General features: G+C 44.6%; 1 protein-coding gene across 4 annotated transcripts in view; it reads right to left on the bottom strand.

Moving 5' to 3' along the window:
• Positions 1 to 1700: 1700 nt before the first annotated feature.
• MYB4R1 (myb domain protein 4r1) overlaps positions 1701 to 17032 on the bottom strand; it is a 40368-nt gene continuing 25036 nt past the window's right edge. Inside the window, exons 5-12 of one of the 4 annotated variants that reach the window (XM_086804620.1) lie at positions 4554 to 4868; positions 4279 to 4437; positions 4012 to 4164; positions 3674 to 3904; positions 2861 to 3587; positions 2522 to 2709; positions 2349 to 2418; positions 1701 to 2242 (exon numbers count right to left, since the gene is read on the bottom strand). In XM_086804620.1, the coding sequence (XP_086660746.1) occupies positions 2978 to 3587; positions 3674 to 3904; positions 4012 to 4164; positions 4279 to 4437; positions 4554 to 4868 (1468 nt within the window). In that variant the 3' untranslated portion in view covers positions 1701 to 2242; positions 2349 to 2418; positions 2522 to 2709; positions 2861 to 2977. Of the gene's footprint in view, positions 2243 to 2348; positions 2710 to 2860; positions 3588 to 3673; positions 3905 to 4011; positions 4165 to 4278; positions 4438 to 4553; positions 4869 to 17032 lie in introns of all 4 variants that reach the window. The other 3 variants (XM_086804622.1, XM_086804621.1, XM_086804618.1) reach the window with 3 other exon arrangements.

The raw sequence follows: 17032 nt of genomic DNA, 5'->3' as shown, positions 1-17032 counted from the left end.
GGCATTTCTTCTACATTTCTATTAAAGATACTTGGAGCCCTTTCCTTGTATAGCTTTCAACATGGTTTTGAGCCATTGATTACTCCACCTAGGCTTCCATATTTGCCAACTAGACCAAAGTACAAATGGACTATACTACTGCATCATTTTTGTTATTTTCGTACATTTGAAATTCCAAGTCATGGGAGAGAAGGTTGGATACCTTATCGTCCTTAATGCAAGTAAAGGCTCACGTGTACTTTTATACATAGAATATACTTTTTATGAAGTCGCAGCCACACTAGAATAAACCAAGACAACCAGATTGAAGAGTAATTTGAGTTAATGCAGATGACCTTTAGATCACAACCAAGCTAGGTATGCAACACACCCAAGGCACATTGATGCATATAAAAATTTTGTGCATGCACCTGAAGAGTTGAACACATGGGAGAGACAACTAAGAGTAAACAAAAACTACAACATATTGCATTGCTTGCCTCTATGAAATTAACTACGCACAATGATGGAATACACAAAGGAATACACCTCATGCACCATCTATGAATGCATTACTATCTTTTCAATGCAGCTAGAAGCAATGAAACAATGAATATGACCAGAACAAGGGTAGACCAAAATAGATCCAACCTAGCATATTCCCATCAAGAATGAGTCTTTATAAAGACAACCTACCCACAAAGTCTAGGAAGGGTTCACTGATGTGGATCCACTTCTTGACTGCATAAAGGAGTTTTAAGAAGCTTCAAGTTCCATTGCATAGGTTGCATGTGGAGTTGGTGAGTATAATGGATGTCACAACTGATCAAAAAGGTGGAGGCCAATGTGCAGGATTTGTATGGGCATTGTGAGGACCAAGTACGTATGGGGCTATACTTGCATAGGAATCACAGGGATATAAAAGAATACTTACACCGCCCAAAGATGGCTTGTTTCTTCCATGTAAAGGTGGATTTCCCCCAAAAAAATGTGCATACAATTTACCAGTTGTAAATGGTGCACAACACAAACTAGGAGAGCTAAGAAAAAAAAGTCATGAGCATGACAACCAAGCACATGGATCGTTACTTGCATGAGAATTGCAGGCATAGAAAAGAACACTTTCCATAGGGAAGACTCTACCCAAAGACTCCTTGCCATGGATCCTAATGCTGAGTGCAAGAGGCACATGGCAAACAAGACAACGAAGCCTCAAATTGAGGCTCACCCATAAGGGACTTCTATGGAAACAGCTTCGCGCTTGGGATTTGTGGAATCATATCCTCTATTGAGGTTTGTAAAATCACACCCACTGCCAAGATATAACAGCAGAGAGACCATATGAGAGCGCAGCACCACCTTGACTAGTTCTTGTATATGGTTGAGGGTTCACCATCTAGGGCCCGCTTTATAATGGCTATTTCTGACACAATGAACTTGCAGGCTTAGCATAGGAGCATATTGTCATAAGTCATTAGTTTGTTTTCTATTTGTTTATTTACTTGTTTGTGTGCGTGTGTGCGTGTGCACGCACATGCAGGTTGCTTTGGGGGGCGCGGGGGGGGGGGGTGTTAGAGGGGGTCAAGCAGCAACCACACGTGTGGTGCAAGGAATAGTTGTCACAGTAGTACAGGTAGAGAAGACAGTAGGGATGTCACACAACATTTGCATGTCGCAAGTTGTAAGGGGCATAAATAGAGCACAAACAGAAGTAGTTCCTCTGGGACAATCTTTCCAAATCATGTTATAAAAGGAATTCTTGAGCTATGAACAGCCAAAACTTGCACATTCCTGTGTGGAAGGTGAAAATTTAGAAAAATACCTTGTCAAGAAGCAATGTCACAATTGCCGCTAGCATACATACAAAGATACACATTAGCCATGAAAGATGATCAAACTGCATCCTTCAATGTGATAGCATGTGGCACAAGCATCAAAGAATTATGCTATGGGTGACAGCCTGCAATTACATGGTGTAACTCATTGTTGGAGCCTGTAAGATTTGTAAGATTTGCAGACAGTTATCTGCCATTCAAGACAATGGGAGGGGTGTAACACAATAGATATCTAAATCTGACAGAAAAAAAAAATCTCTGTGCATGTCAACCTCTGCAGCATAATCAGGGGAAGATGGTTTTCTGCAGTTGCACACAAATATCCTTGATCTGCAATCATTGCAGGAGTTTCACATGCCATGCATGGCACATTCAGAAAGAGTCCTGCTCATGGGAGCTTTCTTTATGTAAAGTGATGCAGGGATCTCCTGTAATAACAAAATCTTTGAAGTTGTTACAAGGGGAGATTAGAGAAAAGCCAATGTGTCTGTATACCTTCGGAAATTAGATGATGAGAATTATTCAAATGCTTACACTAGAAAAGGCATCAGCAGATCTTCGCACTGGTGATCTAAGACACCCATCTGGATAACCTGCAAACCAACTGCATACATAGGATTCTTCCGCTGAGTGACTGAATCGAAAACAAATGCTCTTATGCATTTAAGGCCATGGATCAGCTATACTTGCTTGTTGGGATTTATTACCACATTTGCTGCTGTGTTTTCTTGACACTCAATCAGGGACAAAAATAGAGGGCATGCACGCATTATTCCACTTTGTGTTGTTGTAGTGGCACACTCTGATCAGCATACATTTGAGTAGTGTCAGAGGATCTCTGGAATGAGCTAAACATGAGAATGAGCATAAAATGAAGTTATCTGAAAAGCCCATCCTGAAATCCATCAAAATGCATGAGAAAGTTTAGTAACGACTTGTGACAACCACCTAAATATGGCATCCACAGTGATCTTGAAATAGATCATTACATATTCAGGTTTTGAAACTAGAAGCAGAATACAAGAGACTTGGCTTGTTAACCATACCTTGTATGATCTCTTAATAGAATCTAGCCATTGACAAAAAACTAGAGTCACCCATGGCTCTAGACTTTCTCTGCCTCCTGTTTGTACCTCAAAATAATTTGATCCTTTGTAAAACCTTCATAATTCTTCATGCTCTTTCCTCCAGAAGTCCTGCAAACCCCAAAGGAAAGGCCATGACAAGACTGCCTTCACAGCTGCTTTAACTTCTTCATCTTTCTCAATACTCTCTGTGACAGCATTTCCAGAAGCAGCCATATCTGGATCTGATATATCTGACCCTGATTTCAACTGATCCTCAGCAGTTATCCTGCCTGAATTCTCGGTGACATTCAGATGACTGTTACCACCGCCTTTTGATGTTATGCCTTTGGTATTATTGCGCTTATTCTCACTCTTGCGACAGAAACGTGCAACATCATGCATAAGCCTGACGAAAGCTGTAGTTCCATTCTTGCCATGGTTGGACCTGTGCCTTGTGTTGCTCTTACTAGATTTCTGTTTACTTGGCTCCTTCTGTCCCTCCAATCCAAGGTCTGTCCTTGACTCTACTAACCGCTTCCAGGATCGCATTTTCCCTGTGGCCCTTGCTTGCCTTAATTTTTCTAGCCGTTCAGCACGACGCATTTTTGAATATTCAGGTGTGAGCATGCATTGAACGCCATCACTAGCTGTTTCTCCACCGTCAACTCTCGGTTTCTTGGTTGCCACTTTTGGTTTCTTGGCTGGCCTGTCCTCAAACCATACATTAGTCATGAAGTGATTCTATAAACACACAAGAAGACGCAAGAAACACAACTATTATCACCGACGTACCTTTTACGTTTGTCCCCATTTTGGCATTTCTTGACACCATTGAGATTGTCTAACTTTGCAGACGCTTTGTTATCTTCAACAAATGCACCTGGTTCAGGAACAAAATCACTTGAGCTTAACTTCGATCGTTCTTTTCTTCTACCTACAAAATTACTTATGAGAGCAGCCTTCTGGATAAGATTATCTTTCTGGAAAGCCATAAGATGCTCTGGATGTAGATGCTTCCATCTCCTGTGACAATGTAGAAAAAATCCCATTGTTAGAGAGTGTGTGTGTGTGTGTGTGTGTGTGTGTGTGTGTGAGAGAGAGAGAGAGAGAGAGAGAAACAGGCAAGTTACCTCCAGCACTGATTGTCAGTCCGTGGCTTTAAATCATTTGCAACCGTAGACCACCGGTGTTGCCCATGCTTTGCTACAGCTTCCTCCAGCCGTTGGTCCTCCTCCTCAGTCCATTCTGCTAAAGTCAGAGATGGATCTAACACATTACACCACCTGTCAATTGATATTTGTTCCAAATCAGTTTTAGAATATTCACAAATCACTTGCTTGCCAAAGCCCACAAAAGCTGCAGACCTTGAACATGCTTGCGGCTTAACTAACACATACCTTTCACGGCATTGAACCTCAGTTCGACCTGGTACATGGACAGCAATCACCTTCCACAGCCTTGGTCCATAAACTGATACAGCCAATTTGAGTCGTTTGTCTTCTATGACATCCCATCTACCTGATTTTTTCCGCATAGGATGAAGGATTTTGTGCCATCTAAAAGACCCCCCCCCCCCCAAAAAAAAAAAAAAGAGGAGGTCAAATTAACATCATTTAAGGACTCTTTGAAGGCTAAAAAAATACAAAAGGTGTAATCAAGACGAATGGATCACCTGTTCCAGCACTGCGGGCCAGTGCGACCTTCAAGACTTGCAGCTACAGTTAGCCAGTCTTGATCCCCATACAGCTCCACAGCCGCACGAAGCTGCTCATCCTCTTCCTGTGTCCAAACACTGCGCATAATACCAGCATTTAAACTACGCTGATATCGAATCAAGCATTGAGCAACAGACCGGTGTGTGCCCAGTGCCTGAGCAATGTGATCCCAGTTGCAGAGTTTGTGCTGTCTAGCAATACTCCATAGACGCTTATCCTCAGTTTTAGTCCAAGGGCCATGGTGTATTAGAGGATCTACATGATTTGACCACCTGCACAAGCCATGATACATGTGACTTCCAAAGCAAGAAGCATTACAAATAGGCATATTTAATACACTTTTCCATATGTTACAGCATCAAACTTCAGCAAAATGGTAGTGAGAGGAAACAGCATCTGTTTTTTCAAACATTAAACTAACCTATGTAGGACATGCAGGGTTTAAAACAAGGATCCAAGTGATGTCTTCTGCATCCTGCTCCGGCTGAGATAGAAACTTCATTTGTAGATAATCTAAAAGAGTTGGCGGCGGCGTTTGCAACTGCTTGTTGATGCTTTCTTTACAAACACAAACAGCTTTCTCTCAGGATGCCTTAGCCAACAAGACGTTTCTATATAGCCACTACCTATTTTTTTCTCCTACATTAGGGTTTGCTGCTGCTGAACTATGGGGGGTAGTGTCACCAGCCTAGACATTTCCCAATATGAAAGGGGTCTGGTGGACTCCAGGATGTCTAAATATTTGGAAAGTACAAGTTTTGGGAAAGGGGATTATCCTAGAATACAAAGGACCATGCTCCTAAAATGTAGGTGAGTTGCTATTTTTGGCCTGACTCCGATGGAAATTCTGTTCGCGTCATTACATCTGGAATTGAGCAGATACCAAGAGTTCGCAATGTGCCTATGACAGAATGTCTACCAATTGGGATATTTTTAGAGATAAAGTTTATGCAAGGACCCATCTCTTAGATTGGGACGTGGCAAGAAAGTGGACCAAAGTGAGACAAGTGGCGATCAAAGTGAGACAAGTGGCCTCACACTTGTCACTTCAGCTATTGTGTGGCTCTCCACTTGTCATTGTAGCCTTCTCTTGCCATTTTAGCTCATGGGAGGCCTAAATCTATAAATTGGAGCCCTCTCTCTTCATTAATAGAGGCTCTCTTGCTGCACACTAGCCTCTACCACCGTTGGCTACTCACTTTCTCTCTCTCTTGAAGGCTGCCCATGAGAAGAATACCGGTTGTTGGGGACTGTTTTGGAGGCTTCCATCGCAAAGAAATACTGAAGGCAAGGGTATTTAATCATTTATTATGATTTCTAGCCATTGTACTTGTTGTATCAACCTTTGTACTTGTTGTACCAGCCATTGTACTAGCTGTACCAATCCTTGTACTTTGTTGTACTTGCTGTACCACCCATTGTACCAACTGTACCAGCTTTTGGTACTTACTGTACCAACCACTGTACCTGTTGTACTAGTCACTGTACATGTTGTACCAGCATTTGTATTTGATGTACTTGCTATACCAACCACCGTACCGACTGTACCAACCACTGTACCTGCTGTTCCAACCACTATACTTGTTGTACCAGCCATTGTACCTGCTATACCGACTGAATGGAGAGTTGTACTTGCTGTACCACCTCTATTGCATGAAGACCCGTGGTTTTTGGGAAAGAATCAGTACCCACAGGGAGGTATATGGATTATATTGTTGGCTCGGCATTTCTACAGCCTGTGTTCCGGCTTGGTAGCCTCGTGTTGGGCTATGTTATGACATTTGTATATGGATAATCCGGCATCTCCAGTGGGGAGAGTAAGGCCCTCAAAGCTTGTATACATGATATTATTCTCCTTGGGTAATAAAATACTCCAAGGGGGGGGGGGGGGGGGGGGGAGGCGGCCCATTCCGGCCTCTATGCATGTTACACGTGCAAGCTCCATTTTCAGCATTTGTGGATGTTTTGTCCAGCTTTTATGTTTTATGCAAAGTGATGATAGATACGTGATAAGGTTGTGGCCATGTTTAAATGTTTTAATATGCTTTGATGGTATCAACAGGTGTATCAAAGGCCCTAATCCCCCGGGCACCGCCGCGAGTTACATTGGTATCAGAGCATAGGCTTTCTTGGAAGCGGAGGCTTCCTTCTATCAATAAGGAAGAGAAGATCTCAAGTGGGGACCACACTTACCATCATTGCTGTTAAGCATGGCTAGCCGCTTCATAGCTTGTGAAGCAAGAGCATGAGCAGTAGACAGCTTGTTGATCTAAGGATTCATGAATTCACAAAATTTATCTTGGAAGTATGGAGTTGGCTTTATGTGCACATGTTTAGCACTCTTTCCGTATGGATATTGTGGATTATATTATCAAGCTTACAGGCAAGCTATATGGAGATATATCTCGGGATATCTTAAGGATATGGTGACGAGATATTTCTTTTGGCTTTATGACCAACCTAGCAGAGAAAAGCTAAGTATACTTTGAGTTTGCAAAGTTGGTGCTTTAGCTATTTACTATGAAGTGTTTTTTATGTTCACTAATCCTTGTATAGCCATGCAAGGAGAAAGGTGGTGTTGTAACTTGTTTGCCTTGAGATGGTTTCAGGGAAACATTGTTTATGGCTCCCTTTATTGGGATGGATTATATCTATGGAGATTTCTTTCTTGGACAAGATTATGGACGAATCTGTCCTAGTTTATAGAGAAGAAATATTTGGATATCTCATGGATATAATGCTTTTATGGATAAAAGTCCACCTCTACTCCAAGGTATGTGGTTAGCACGGAGTATGTGGTAAGAGGTATGGTATACAGGTCTATGGATTCCTGGACTTCTTTTCTAGGGATTTAGATCTATCCTCAGGTTTATGGATTATTCTTTTTGGCTCCCTTTATTCGGGATGCATTGGACTTATGAAACTCATGGTTCGCATACCCTGTGTAGTGTTCTCTTGTCCTACGTGCTCTCTTGAAGATTATTTCTACCATGTGTGGGTGGAACTACGTGCTCTCTTGAAGATTGTTTCTACCATATCTGGGTGAAACAATAGAGAGCAGATGGAAGGGAACATCGGCACTTGAGAGGGTAGTGTGAGTTGGTGGCCGAAACGCCTACAAACTATTGGTGGCTAAAATGCCTATAAACTATATGTAGCAGAAATGCTTATGGAACACCAGGCTATCTATGCCTGCAAGTGATTGTTTTATCTTGTTACTTGAGTCCACCTATCATCCAAGGTGTGTGGTCAGAGTACCAACACGGAGTGCAAGTGGTAAAGTGGACATGATACCTGGTTGGCAAGGGACTTATGTGTACGCTAAGGGTCATGTGGATTGGCACATGTTTGTGTGCTTTGAGCTTGGATTATGATATCTCGACTTATGGGACTGTTTTGTCTCGCCCATTTATTTGGGACATGGATTTATTTATCTTTATGCCATATTAGAATCACTATCTCCCCATACAAAGGCCAAGAGGTTCATTGTTCATCTCACCATGCATGTGGATTCATGTTGGGATTGTGAGAGGGCAATTCAATGAACACTCCACCATACACATGGATTCGTGTTGCGATTGTGGAGTGAGTGTTTCATTGTTTCCACACCATGCTTGTTGATCAGAGTTAGGATTGTATGGGAGAACATGGGAACTCTTGGGATTGGGAGAAAGGATTGCCAGAACTATGGAGAACTAGCTTTTCTGTCACCATGGTTTGTGCTCCTGAATGGCACCAGTTTGTGTGCATAGCACATGTTTCTATGCGAGGCACTAGTTTCTTGTGCATGGCACTTATTTAAGTGTCTTAGCACCTGGTTGGTGATTTTCATTGGCATATGATTATCTCATTGATATTGGTGATTGAGACACAATTGGCTCTTGTGCCTGTGTCTAGCATATCTTCCACGGAATTCTCGCCCATTTATTTTGGAACATGATTTTGATATTGGTATTATGGAGGCTTATTTAGTCTCACCCATTTCTTTGGGACATGGATTCTTCAATTATATTGGATTTTTGAGACTATCTTGTCTCGCCCACTTGATGGGACATGATTATATCTTGAATATATGCATAGTCACAAGGGACGGGGGACGGTGACGGGGGACGGGGACGGGGACGGGACGGGGGACGGCCATAAGTAGGGAACGGGGACGGGGGAGGGAACGGCACTCAAAAAATAATTTTTTTTAAAAATTTTCTACTCTGCACTTATTCTACTTTGGAAGCACATCAAAATGAGCACAAATTTACACTAAAATGCTAAGATTTTGAGTCAAAGATAATAATTAAGTAGATATCTGATACAAAATGAGTCATGACTCAAGAGTCAGGACTCAGGAGCCTTAAGGAGGCAAAATGAAAATACAAGGACGGACTCAAATGAGTCAATGACAAAAAAGTGCTGAAGACTGGAGGCTAGAGGCTAGAGCTAAGTAGTAAGGCCCATGAATCATGATCCATGAATGATCATCCACGTGAAGTGCTCGCCTCATGGTCATGGGTAGCTTGTGCGGCTGCCAAAGAAGCATCAAGCTCATCCTCAGTCTCATCCTCACTGGCATGCTGCTCCTGCACCTCATCCTCCCGTTGCTCTTCTTGTTGACTCATCTCCCACTCGGTGAAGGAATCTGCCTTCTTGGTCATGCTCTTGCAAAGCATTCGCAAGTTCGCGCTGACGAAGACAAGGTCATTGGCACGCTCTACCCCGAGTCGGTTCCTCTTCCTAGAGGCAATGTGGCTGTAGGTACTCCAAAGTTGCTCCAAGCAAGAGGAGCTGACGGCCTGGCTAAGTATGCGGATGGCAAGCTGCTGCAGCTCCGGTCCATCTGAACCAAAGTCCTCCCACCATAGAGCAGCACCAACTTTGGAGCGGTCAACCTGTGCATCATGACAGCCATAGGAGCCATGAAACGACCTGTACATCGAAAGCTGGTCCCTGATCTTGCGCCTAACCGATGCATCAGGCACAAGACGATCCAAGATGATCCTCCATCCAGCGCTCACCTCCCGGTCGCTCTCCTGCTTGTTGCCTTGGAATTCTGGGTCCACCACATAAGCTGCTGCATGCAATGGAGAGTAGTAGGAATTCCACCTTCCTAGACACAAGGCATGGATCTCCTCGTATCTGTCTTCGTCAGGCACGAAGTCTTTCAACTTCTCTATCATGCGATCCATGGCCTCGTAGACCTTGCCTATGCATGGCTGCATAGCGTCTACAATCCTCAACAGGTGGACTATGGGCCTCACCATAGCATCTGTGGTCTTCACACGCTCCCACCAAGAGGCGTCATCCGCCCGTAGCCTACACTCTTGGCCAGTGTTTGTATGGGACTCTTGCATGGCGACAAACTCGTCGCTAAGGAAAAGCCCCCTCAAAGCACCACTACAATCCTTCAACCGGCCCAACATGAGAAAGTTGTAGGCGAACCGGGTGTCGGAATATTTGAGAAGAGAGAGACAGGACCTCTTGTTGAACTCATGCCGAAGTCTTTGGTGGTTGAGGACAAAGGAGACCATGGTGTTGGCCTCCTCAATGAGCGGGCTGATCCATGGTAATGCCCCGATGTCCTTGAGGAGGTTGTTTAGGCAATGAGCCATACAAAAGGACACCGTGACATGTCCATACATACCTTGGAGAATAGCTCCCGCCGCCCTATTGGAAGGCTCCCCATCCGCAACAAAGCCGACTACATGCTCGGGGCCAACGATCTCCATGGTGGTAGCCCACTCCGCCGCAAGCACATCCGCGCTCTTCCCAGTGCCGGATGTATCATGAGATGAGATGAAGTACATCTCTCCACGGGAATATGCAACCATGCCGTGAATACTCCTCTTGCGGGTGTCACTCCATCCATCCACAATGAGGGAGACTCCGTTCCTCTCCCATTGCCGCTTTGTGTTGTCGGCCGCTTGCTCTACAATGCGCTTCTCCTTGTCGAGCAATGTAGTGCGCAAGCTCTCGGATGAGGGGGGCGTATAGGTTGAGCCATACTCCCCAATCTTCTTAACCATTACCTTGAAGTATTCCGACCTATTCAAGAAAGTAATTTACTAATGAGAAGGAGACTAGGATGATGAAAACATGAATGATGAATTGGCAATGATCGATTGCACTTACCTAGCCGCTTGAAAGGCAATGTGGTCGTGGAAGAAGAAGCGGGCCACCGCCATATCCACCTCCTCCTTCAACTTGGGGTTCCAATTCTCCCCAAGTGTAGATTGTCGCCGTGGGCCACGTAATGATTGAGAGGCCGTGGAGATGGAGGGTGCCGGTGTCGTGGATGGAGTAACATTCCGACTTGATGGCGAAGGTGATGGTGTGCATGATCCCGATCCACCACATGACTCCATGGTAGAGGCTTGAGTTCCTCTCCCCATCGTCGCGGGATCCACGGCCACTCGTGGTGTCCTTCTTGTCGCTTCGACCGCTTCGTAGACGCTAAGCTTGTCAAGAAGTTCCCGTCTCTTCTCGGGCGTGACATTCGTGCAAAACCTCACCTCATGCCCACTCTCATGCAAGAGGTGGGCTCGCACTTTGTCGGCGCCACCCGTTCGCCGGTACGGGCAAAGCTTGCATACCCATGGCCGAGAACCGCCTCCATGAACGGATGTGGTGTAGTTTACCTCCTCCCACCATGTCCATCCCGTTGTCCTTCTACGAGAAGCCCCGGCACGTGAGGAGGATGCCATGGTTGAAGATGGCTTGCCGCTTGACTCTTGAGCCTTGAGGAGTGTGAGAGAGAGAGAGAGAGAGAGAGAGAGAGAGAGAGAGCCTTGAGGAATGAGAGAGAGAGAGAGAGAGAGAGAGAGAGAGAGAGCCTAGAGGCTTGGAAGTTGGAAGAGTCAAGACTCAAGTGGCTTGAGGGAGAGGTGAGAGCCTAGGCCCTAGAGCTTGGAACTTGGAAGTTGGAAGAGACTCGAGAGAACTTGAGAAGATTCAAGAAGCTTGAGCAATGAGCAATGAGCAATGAGCAATGAACTTGTGTGTGGCAGCTTGTAGCCTTGTGGGCTCTTATATAGATAGGCAAGAGAGAGAGAGGGCCAAGGCCCAACAGCCATAAACGGCTAGTAGAGCCCAAGCCCAACAGCCATAAACGGCTACAGTGGGGCAGGCACGCGGCACGCAGGCGCAACGGCCAGAAACGGGCGCAACGGCCAGAAACGGGCCGGCGCAACGGCTATCTGCCGTCCCCCGACAGCCGTCCCCGACAGCCGTCCCCCGTCCCTACGGCGTCCCCTGCGCCGTCCCCGGTTTGAAACGCCAGACAGGGGACGTCCGTCCGTCCCCGTCCCTGCACCGTACCGTGACGGCGTCCCCGCGTTCCTAGGCGCCGTCCCCGCCGTCCCCTGTGACTATGAATATATGGCTTGAAGATTAAAGTTGCGGACAACTTTTAAGAAGCTGGGGAGGATGTCACCAGCCTGGACATTTCCCAATATGAAAGAGGTCTGGTGGACTCCAGGATGTCTAAATATTTGGAAAGTACAAGCTTTGGGAATGGAGATTATCCTAGAATACAAAGGACCACACTCCTAAAATTTAGGAGAGTTGCTATTTTTGGCCCGACTCCGATGGAAATTCTGTTCGCGTCATTACATCTGAAATTGAGCAGATACCAAGAGTTGGCAAAGTGCCTATGATAGAACGTCTGCCAGTTGGGATATTTTTAGAGATACAGTTTATGGAAGGACCCATCTCTTAGATTGGGACATGTGGCAAGAAAGTGGGCCAAAGTGAGACAAGTGGCCTGACACTTGTTAGAAAGTGGATCAAAGTGAGACAAGTGGCCTCACACTCGTCACTTCAGCTATTGTGTGGCTCTCCACTTGTCATTGTAGCCTTCTCTTGCCATTTCAGCTCATGGGAGGCCTAAATCTATAAATTGGAGCCCTCCCTCTTCATTAATAGAGGCTCGCTTGCTGCACACTAGCCTCTACCACCGTTACAGGCTGCCCTAATGATGGCTACTCTCTTTCTCTCTCTCTTGAAGGCTGCCCATGAAGAATACCGGCTATTGGGGACTGTTTTGGAGGCTTCCATCGTGAGGAAATACTGAAGGCAAGGGTATTTAATCATTTATTATGATTTCTAGCCATTGTACTTGTTGTTCCAGTCTTTGTACCTGCTGTACCAGCCATTGTACTAGCTGTACCAATCCTTGTACTTGTTGTACCACCCATTGTACCGGATGAACCAACTTCTGTACTTACTATACCAACCACTGTACCTACACTGTACATGTTGTACCAACATTTGTACTTGTTGTACCTATTGTACCAACCACCGTACCGGCTGTACCAACCACCGTACCTACTGTACCAGCCATTGTACCTGCTGTACTGGCTGAATGGAGAGTTGTACTTATTGTACCAGCTCTATTGCATGAAGACCCGTGGTTTTTGGGGAAGAATCAGTACCCACACGGAGGTATATGGATTATATTGTTGGCTCGGCATTTCTACAGCCTGTGTTCCGGCTTGGTAGCCTCGTGTTGGGCTGTGTTATGGCATTTGTATATGGATAATCCGGCATCTCCAGTGGGGAGAGTAAGGCCCTCAAAGCTTGTACATGATATTATTCTCCTTGGGTAATAAAATACTCCAAGGGGGGGGGTCCGCCCATTCCGGCCTCTATGCGTGTCACACGTGCAAGCTCCATTTTCAGCATTTGTGGATGTTTTGTCCAGCTTTTATGTTTTATGCAAAGTGATGATGGATATGTGATGAGGTTGTGGCCATGTTTAAATGTTTTAATATGCTTTGATGGTATCAACAAGTGTGTCAAAGGCCCTAGTCCCCCGGGCACCGCGGCACCGCCGCGAGTTACAGGTAGAACTCCATCGTGGAGTGTAGACAGAAGAGAGAAACAATGGTCAAGTGTTTGCATGACTCAATGAAGATTAGATTGCTTGATATGATTTGAAGTACACTAAGTACATGCTTTTATAAGTTGCAAATCTTATTTTTCGACTCACACAAATCACACTCCCATATGGGGACATGACACATGGTACACACTAATGTGGACATTCTGTAACTTCATACTCACAACTATAGGAATGAGCATTACGAGAAGGCTTCAAATTCTAGACTTGCCTTCTGCACTGCACAAGGCAAGGTTAAATAGAGAGAGAGAGAGAGAGAGAGAGAGAGAGAGAGAGAGAAAGATTTTATTAACGTCTTCCAAAAGACCGAACTCGGCCTATAAGACAAATCAATATACCTGTTTTTTTTTTCTTTTTTGTTTTTTATATTAAAAAAAATCCCAGGTGCGAGCCTTCTCTTCTTTTTTCTGTGGTGCAAGCCTTTCCTTCTTTGACACGTTGGCAACACGCTTCCAAGTTCTTCTCCAGGTTGGTTGATAGTATTCATTTCGAATGTGGCTGGCCAGAGTCCCTCAATGACTAGCGTGAGGCGCGTGTTGAATGTGTGGCTGGCCGCCGTTTGCAAGTGGGTTACGCCCTCTGTATTGAGCAACATGGCCATGTGTTACTGCCAAAATAACAAAAAACGGTCAAAAATAAAACTAACGTCATGGCCTTCGTTCCACCGCTTCAAACGCTGCATTCAAACCAACCCATTCCCGGAATGCGTGTTACGTGACAGGCCGACAGTTGCCGTTCCCAGGTGTTCCCATGCTCCCTTGGACAGCAAACCAGAGTTCCCACGTTCCCTACACTCTGGAACGCCGTTCCATGTAACTATGGTTCACACCTATACAAACACATAGATGGATACACACATACTGACAAGTATACGTAATGTACATTCAAGACGCAAGAGACTCCGAAATACCCAACAACAGATTGTACAAGGGTTCGTCACAAGGATGAGAGAAGGCCCTCACTACTAGGTGTAGGACGATTGTGGATAAGCCGATTTAAGGAACTGAATTTTAGGCTCAGTTCTAGGCTGAATTTTTCAGTGAGACAATGAGTTCGATGTGATGACCAGACTTGTACATGACCAGATTAGCAGATTCAAGCATGTGATGCGGGTTGGATGTCTCTTCAAATAGTTATTGTGTGTTGGGGGTTATAGAGGGGAAAGGTAGCAGGGCGCATTTAATATGGATCCTTGTGATGGTAGGCTACCTAGTATATACCAGGAATTGATGCAAAGGATCGACAGCATGACTTGGACGGTGCTGGGCTACCTAGTATATACCACGAGTTGATGCAAAGGATCAATAGCATGACTTGGACGGTGCTATGCACTTTTCTACTTTTATTTTGCCGGCAGAGTTGCCATGATCGATAATTCCTTCGTGCATCTAGGAATAACATCGGTTAGTCTTGGATAGATAGATTCCAATCAGGAAGCCTCAATGAAGGAATTTTGTCCCGACAGTTGCTTTAATTGCAATCTATGTATGTGAGATATGTGACTGCTTGTAGTTGTTTCTTACTTACTTGTACGATCGTTGATCTTTCCTGTTGTTTACCTAAAGTAACTTTAGATCATGTATATAATAGAGCACATTTCTTGGATGTAGTGCACACGATCTCGAGTGGGGTTTTTTTATCATCTTCTGACGGAGAGTTTCCGGTTTTAGACTAGGGATGCATGTCTTGACTTTTACGTAAACTCACAAGAGTACTCTATGACCATGGATAACTCTATTGTTGTCAACATGGTGAGGATGGGCTGCAATACCAGGTGTTTTTTTCCTTGACGTGGACTAGGTTTACCGGTGATTATACTGGTAATTATAGAATGTACAATTTTTTTGTATTGTAAAATAGATATCTCCTTTTGAGATTGGCTGATAGAGGATAGACCTAAGGGCAGTTTACCTTCCCGAGTTGGATGGGTACCAAGCTTTAGTATCAAATTGGTCAACACAGAGGGGGGGGTGTTATGCATATGTGTAATCTAGCCATGCACCCCCCCCCCACCCCCTTGCGTGGCCCCAACATCATCCTCCAACTTGCTCGCAATGGTGTGGTAGCTGTCCACCTACAACTCCTCATGCCCCTTGTCACCAAATCAGATCTTGGTAACAACTTTTGAACCCAACTGACCCATTCATTTTCTCATCGCCGATCTTAGCTCCCTCCCCAAATTGGCCTAGAGTCAATCAAAAGCTAACTAGAGGCTAATTATGCCTAAGGACTTTATATTAAAAGCAATGGACCAATAACAACCTACTTATTACTATATAAGTGAGGTTGGACTAACTAATGATTATTATGAGGTATCCACGCAGTAGAGAGGCCTACCAAGGGCATTTAGGACTCACAACCGAAGTGACTAGAGTAACTGCAAGCAAGGAGGCGGACTGTGGTATGAGACACGAGGACACATGGCAATCTGGCCTCATGCTCTAGGGCGGTTCTAAAAAGGAGTTTATGGCTAGGAGGAGACTAAAGTCACTAGCCACAATCTATTACCGTCTTTCTTCTTCGAAGCTTGTTGGAAGCAACTTCCCCGAATTATTTGAGCCTCTGCTTCATGATCTTCAGATAAAACCAATCTCCTTCTTTGAAGGTACTATCCCGACAATACTTGTCAGCCTCCTGAACTTGCTTTGTCTATGCCTTTTGTATTTCTAACCAAACATGTTGCAACAGGTGATCCAAATCTTGGACCACCTAATCTCCATCATAGTTCCTTGTGGAAGTTTCGAGAGCCCGAGTCATCAAGTTAATAACTGGACGACCATATATCACCTCCAAGGCAGTCTTCTTAGTTGACACATGCATTGTATCATTGATGGCATGCTCCACCAATGGCAAGATGCCAAGACCTCCTCCCAAAGAGTCTCATGCTCCTAAGATAACACCGTAACATCATGATCACAATCTTGTTCATGCTCTCAATCTGGCCATCTGTCTCGGGATGAAAGGCGGTATTGAACCGTAACTTCATCCCCAAACATACAACAAGGCCCTCCAAAAACCTACAATGAATTTTGGATCCTTATATGGGACGATCCTCTTCCGAAGTCCATGTAAGCGGAAGACCTCCCGAATGAAAAACCTAGCCACTGACTTGCAAGGAATAAGGTGGATCTGCCATAGTTGTCGGGTACGAAGGTACAAAAAAAATGGTACCAGTACGGGACTTTTTATTTCGGAAAAATAAGTTCGATAGAGGTACGATCGACTTTAAAAAAACACTTGAAAAATAGATATTTGTACACATTTAGAGATGCAAAGTCGAGAGAAGGTGGCAAGGTAGAAAGCCCCCATTGTCCAAACAGCCATTAAAAATAGTAAAACAAAACAGGAAGAAAAAAACAGACATAAAAAAAAGTCACCCAAAAAAAACGGACATAAAAAAAAACAATTTCGCAATAGTTTCACTTGCATAGTTTCGTACCGTACCATTTTTTACGTACCTCATGAGTGGGACTAGTTTCATAGACAACTATGGGATCTGCTTACGCAACCGATCAACAACTATACGAATACAATCATTTTAAAACC

Source organism: Cibotium barometz, chromosome 11 (assembly GCF_041138505.1).
Source record: "Cibotium barometz isolate CiBa-2024 chromosome 11, ASM4113850v1, whole genome shotgun sequence".
In the NCBI taxonomy this organism is placed as follows: domain Eukaryota; kingdom Viridiplantae; phylum Streptophyta; class Polypodiopsida; order Cyatheales; family Cibotiaceae; genus Cibotium; species Cibotium barometz.
The sequence above is the reverse complement of the archived record's forward strand: the minus strand, read 5'-3'. Positions and strand labels throughout refer to the sequence as shown.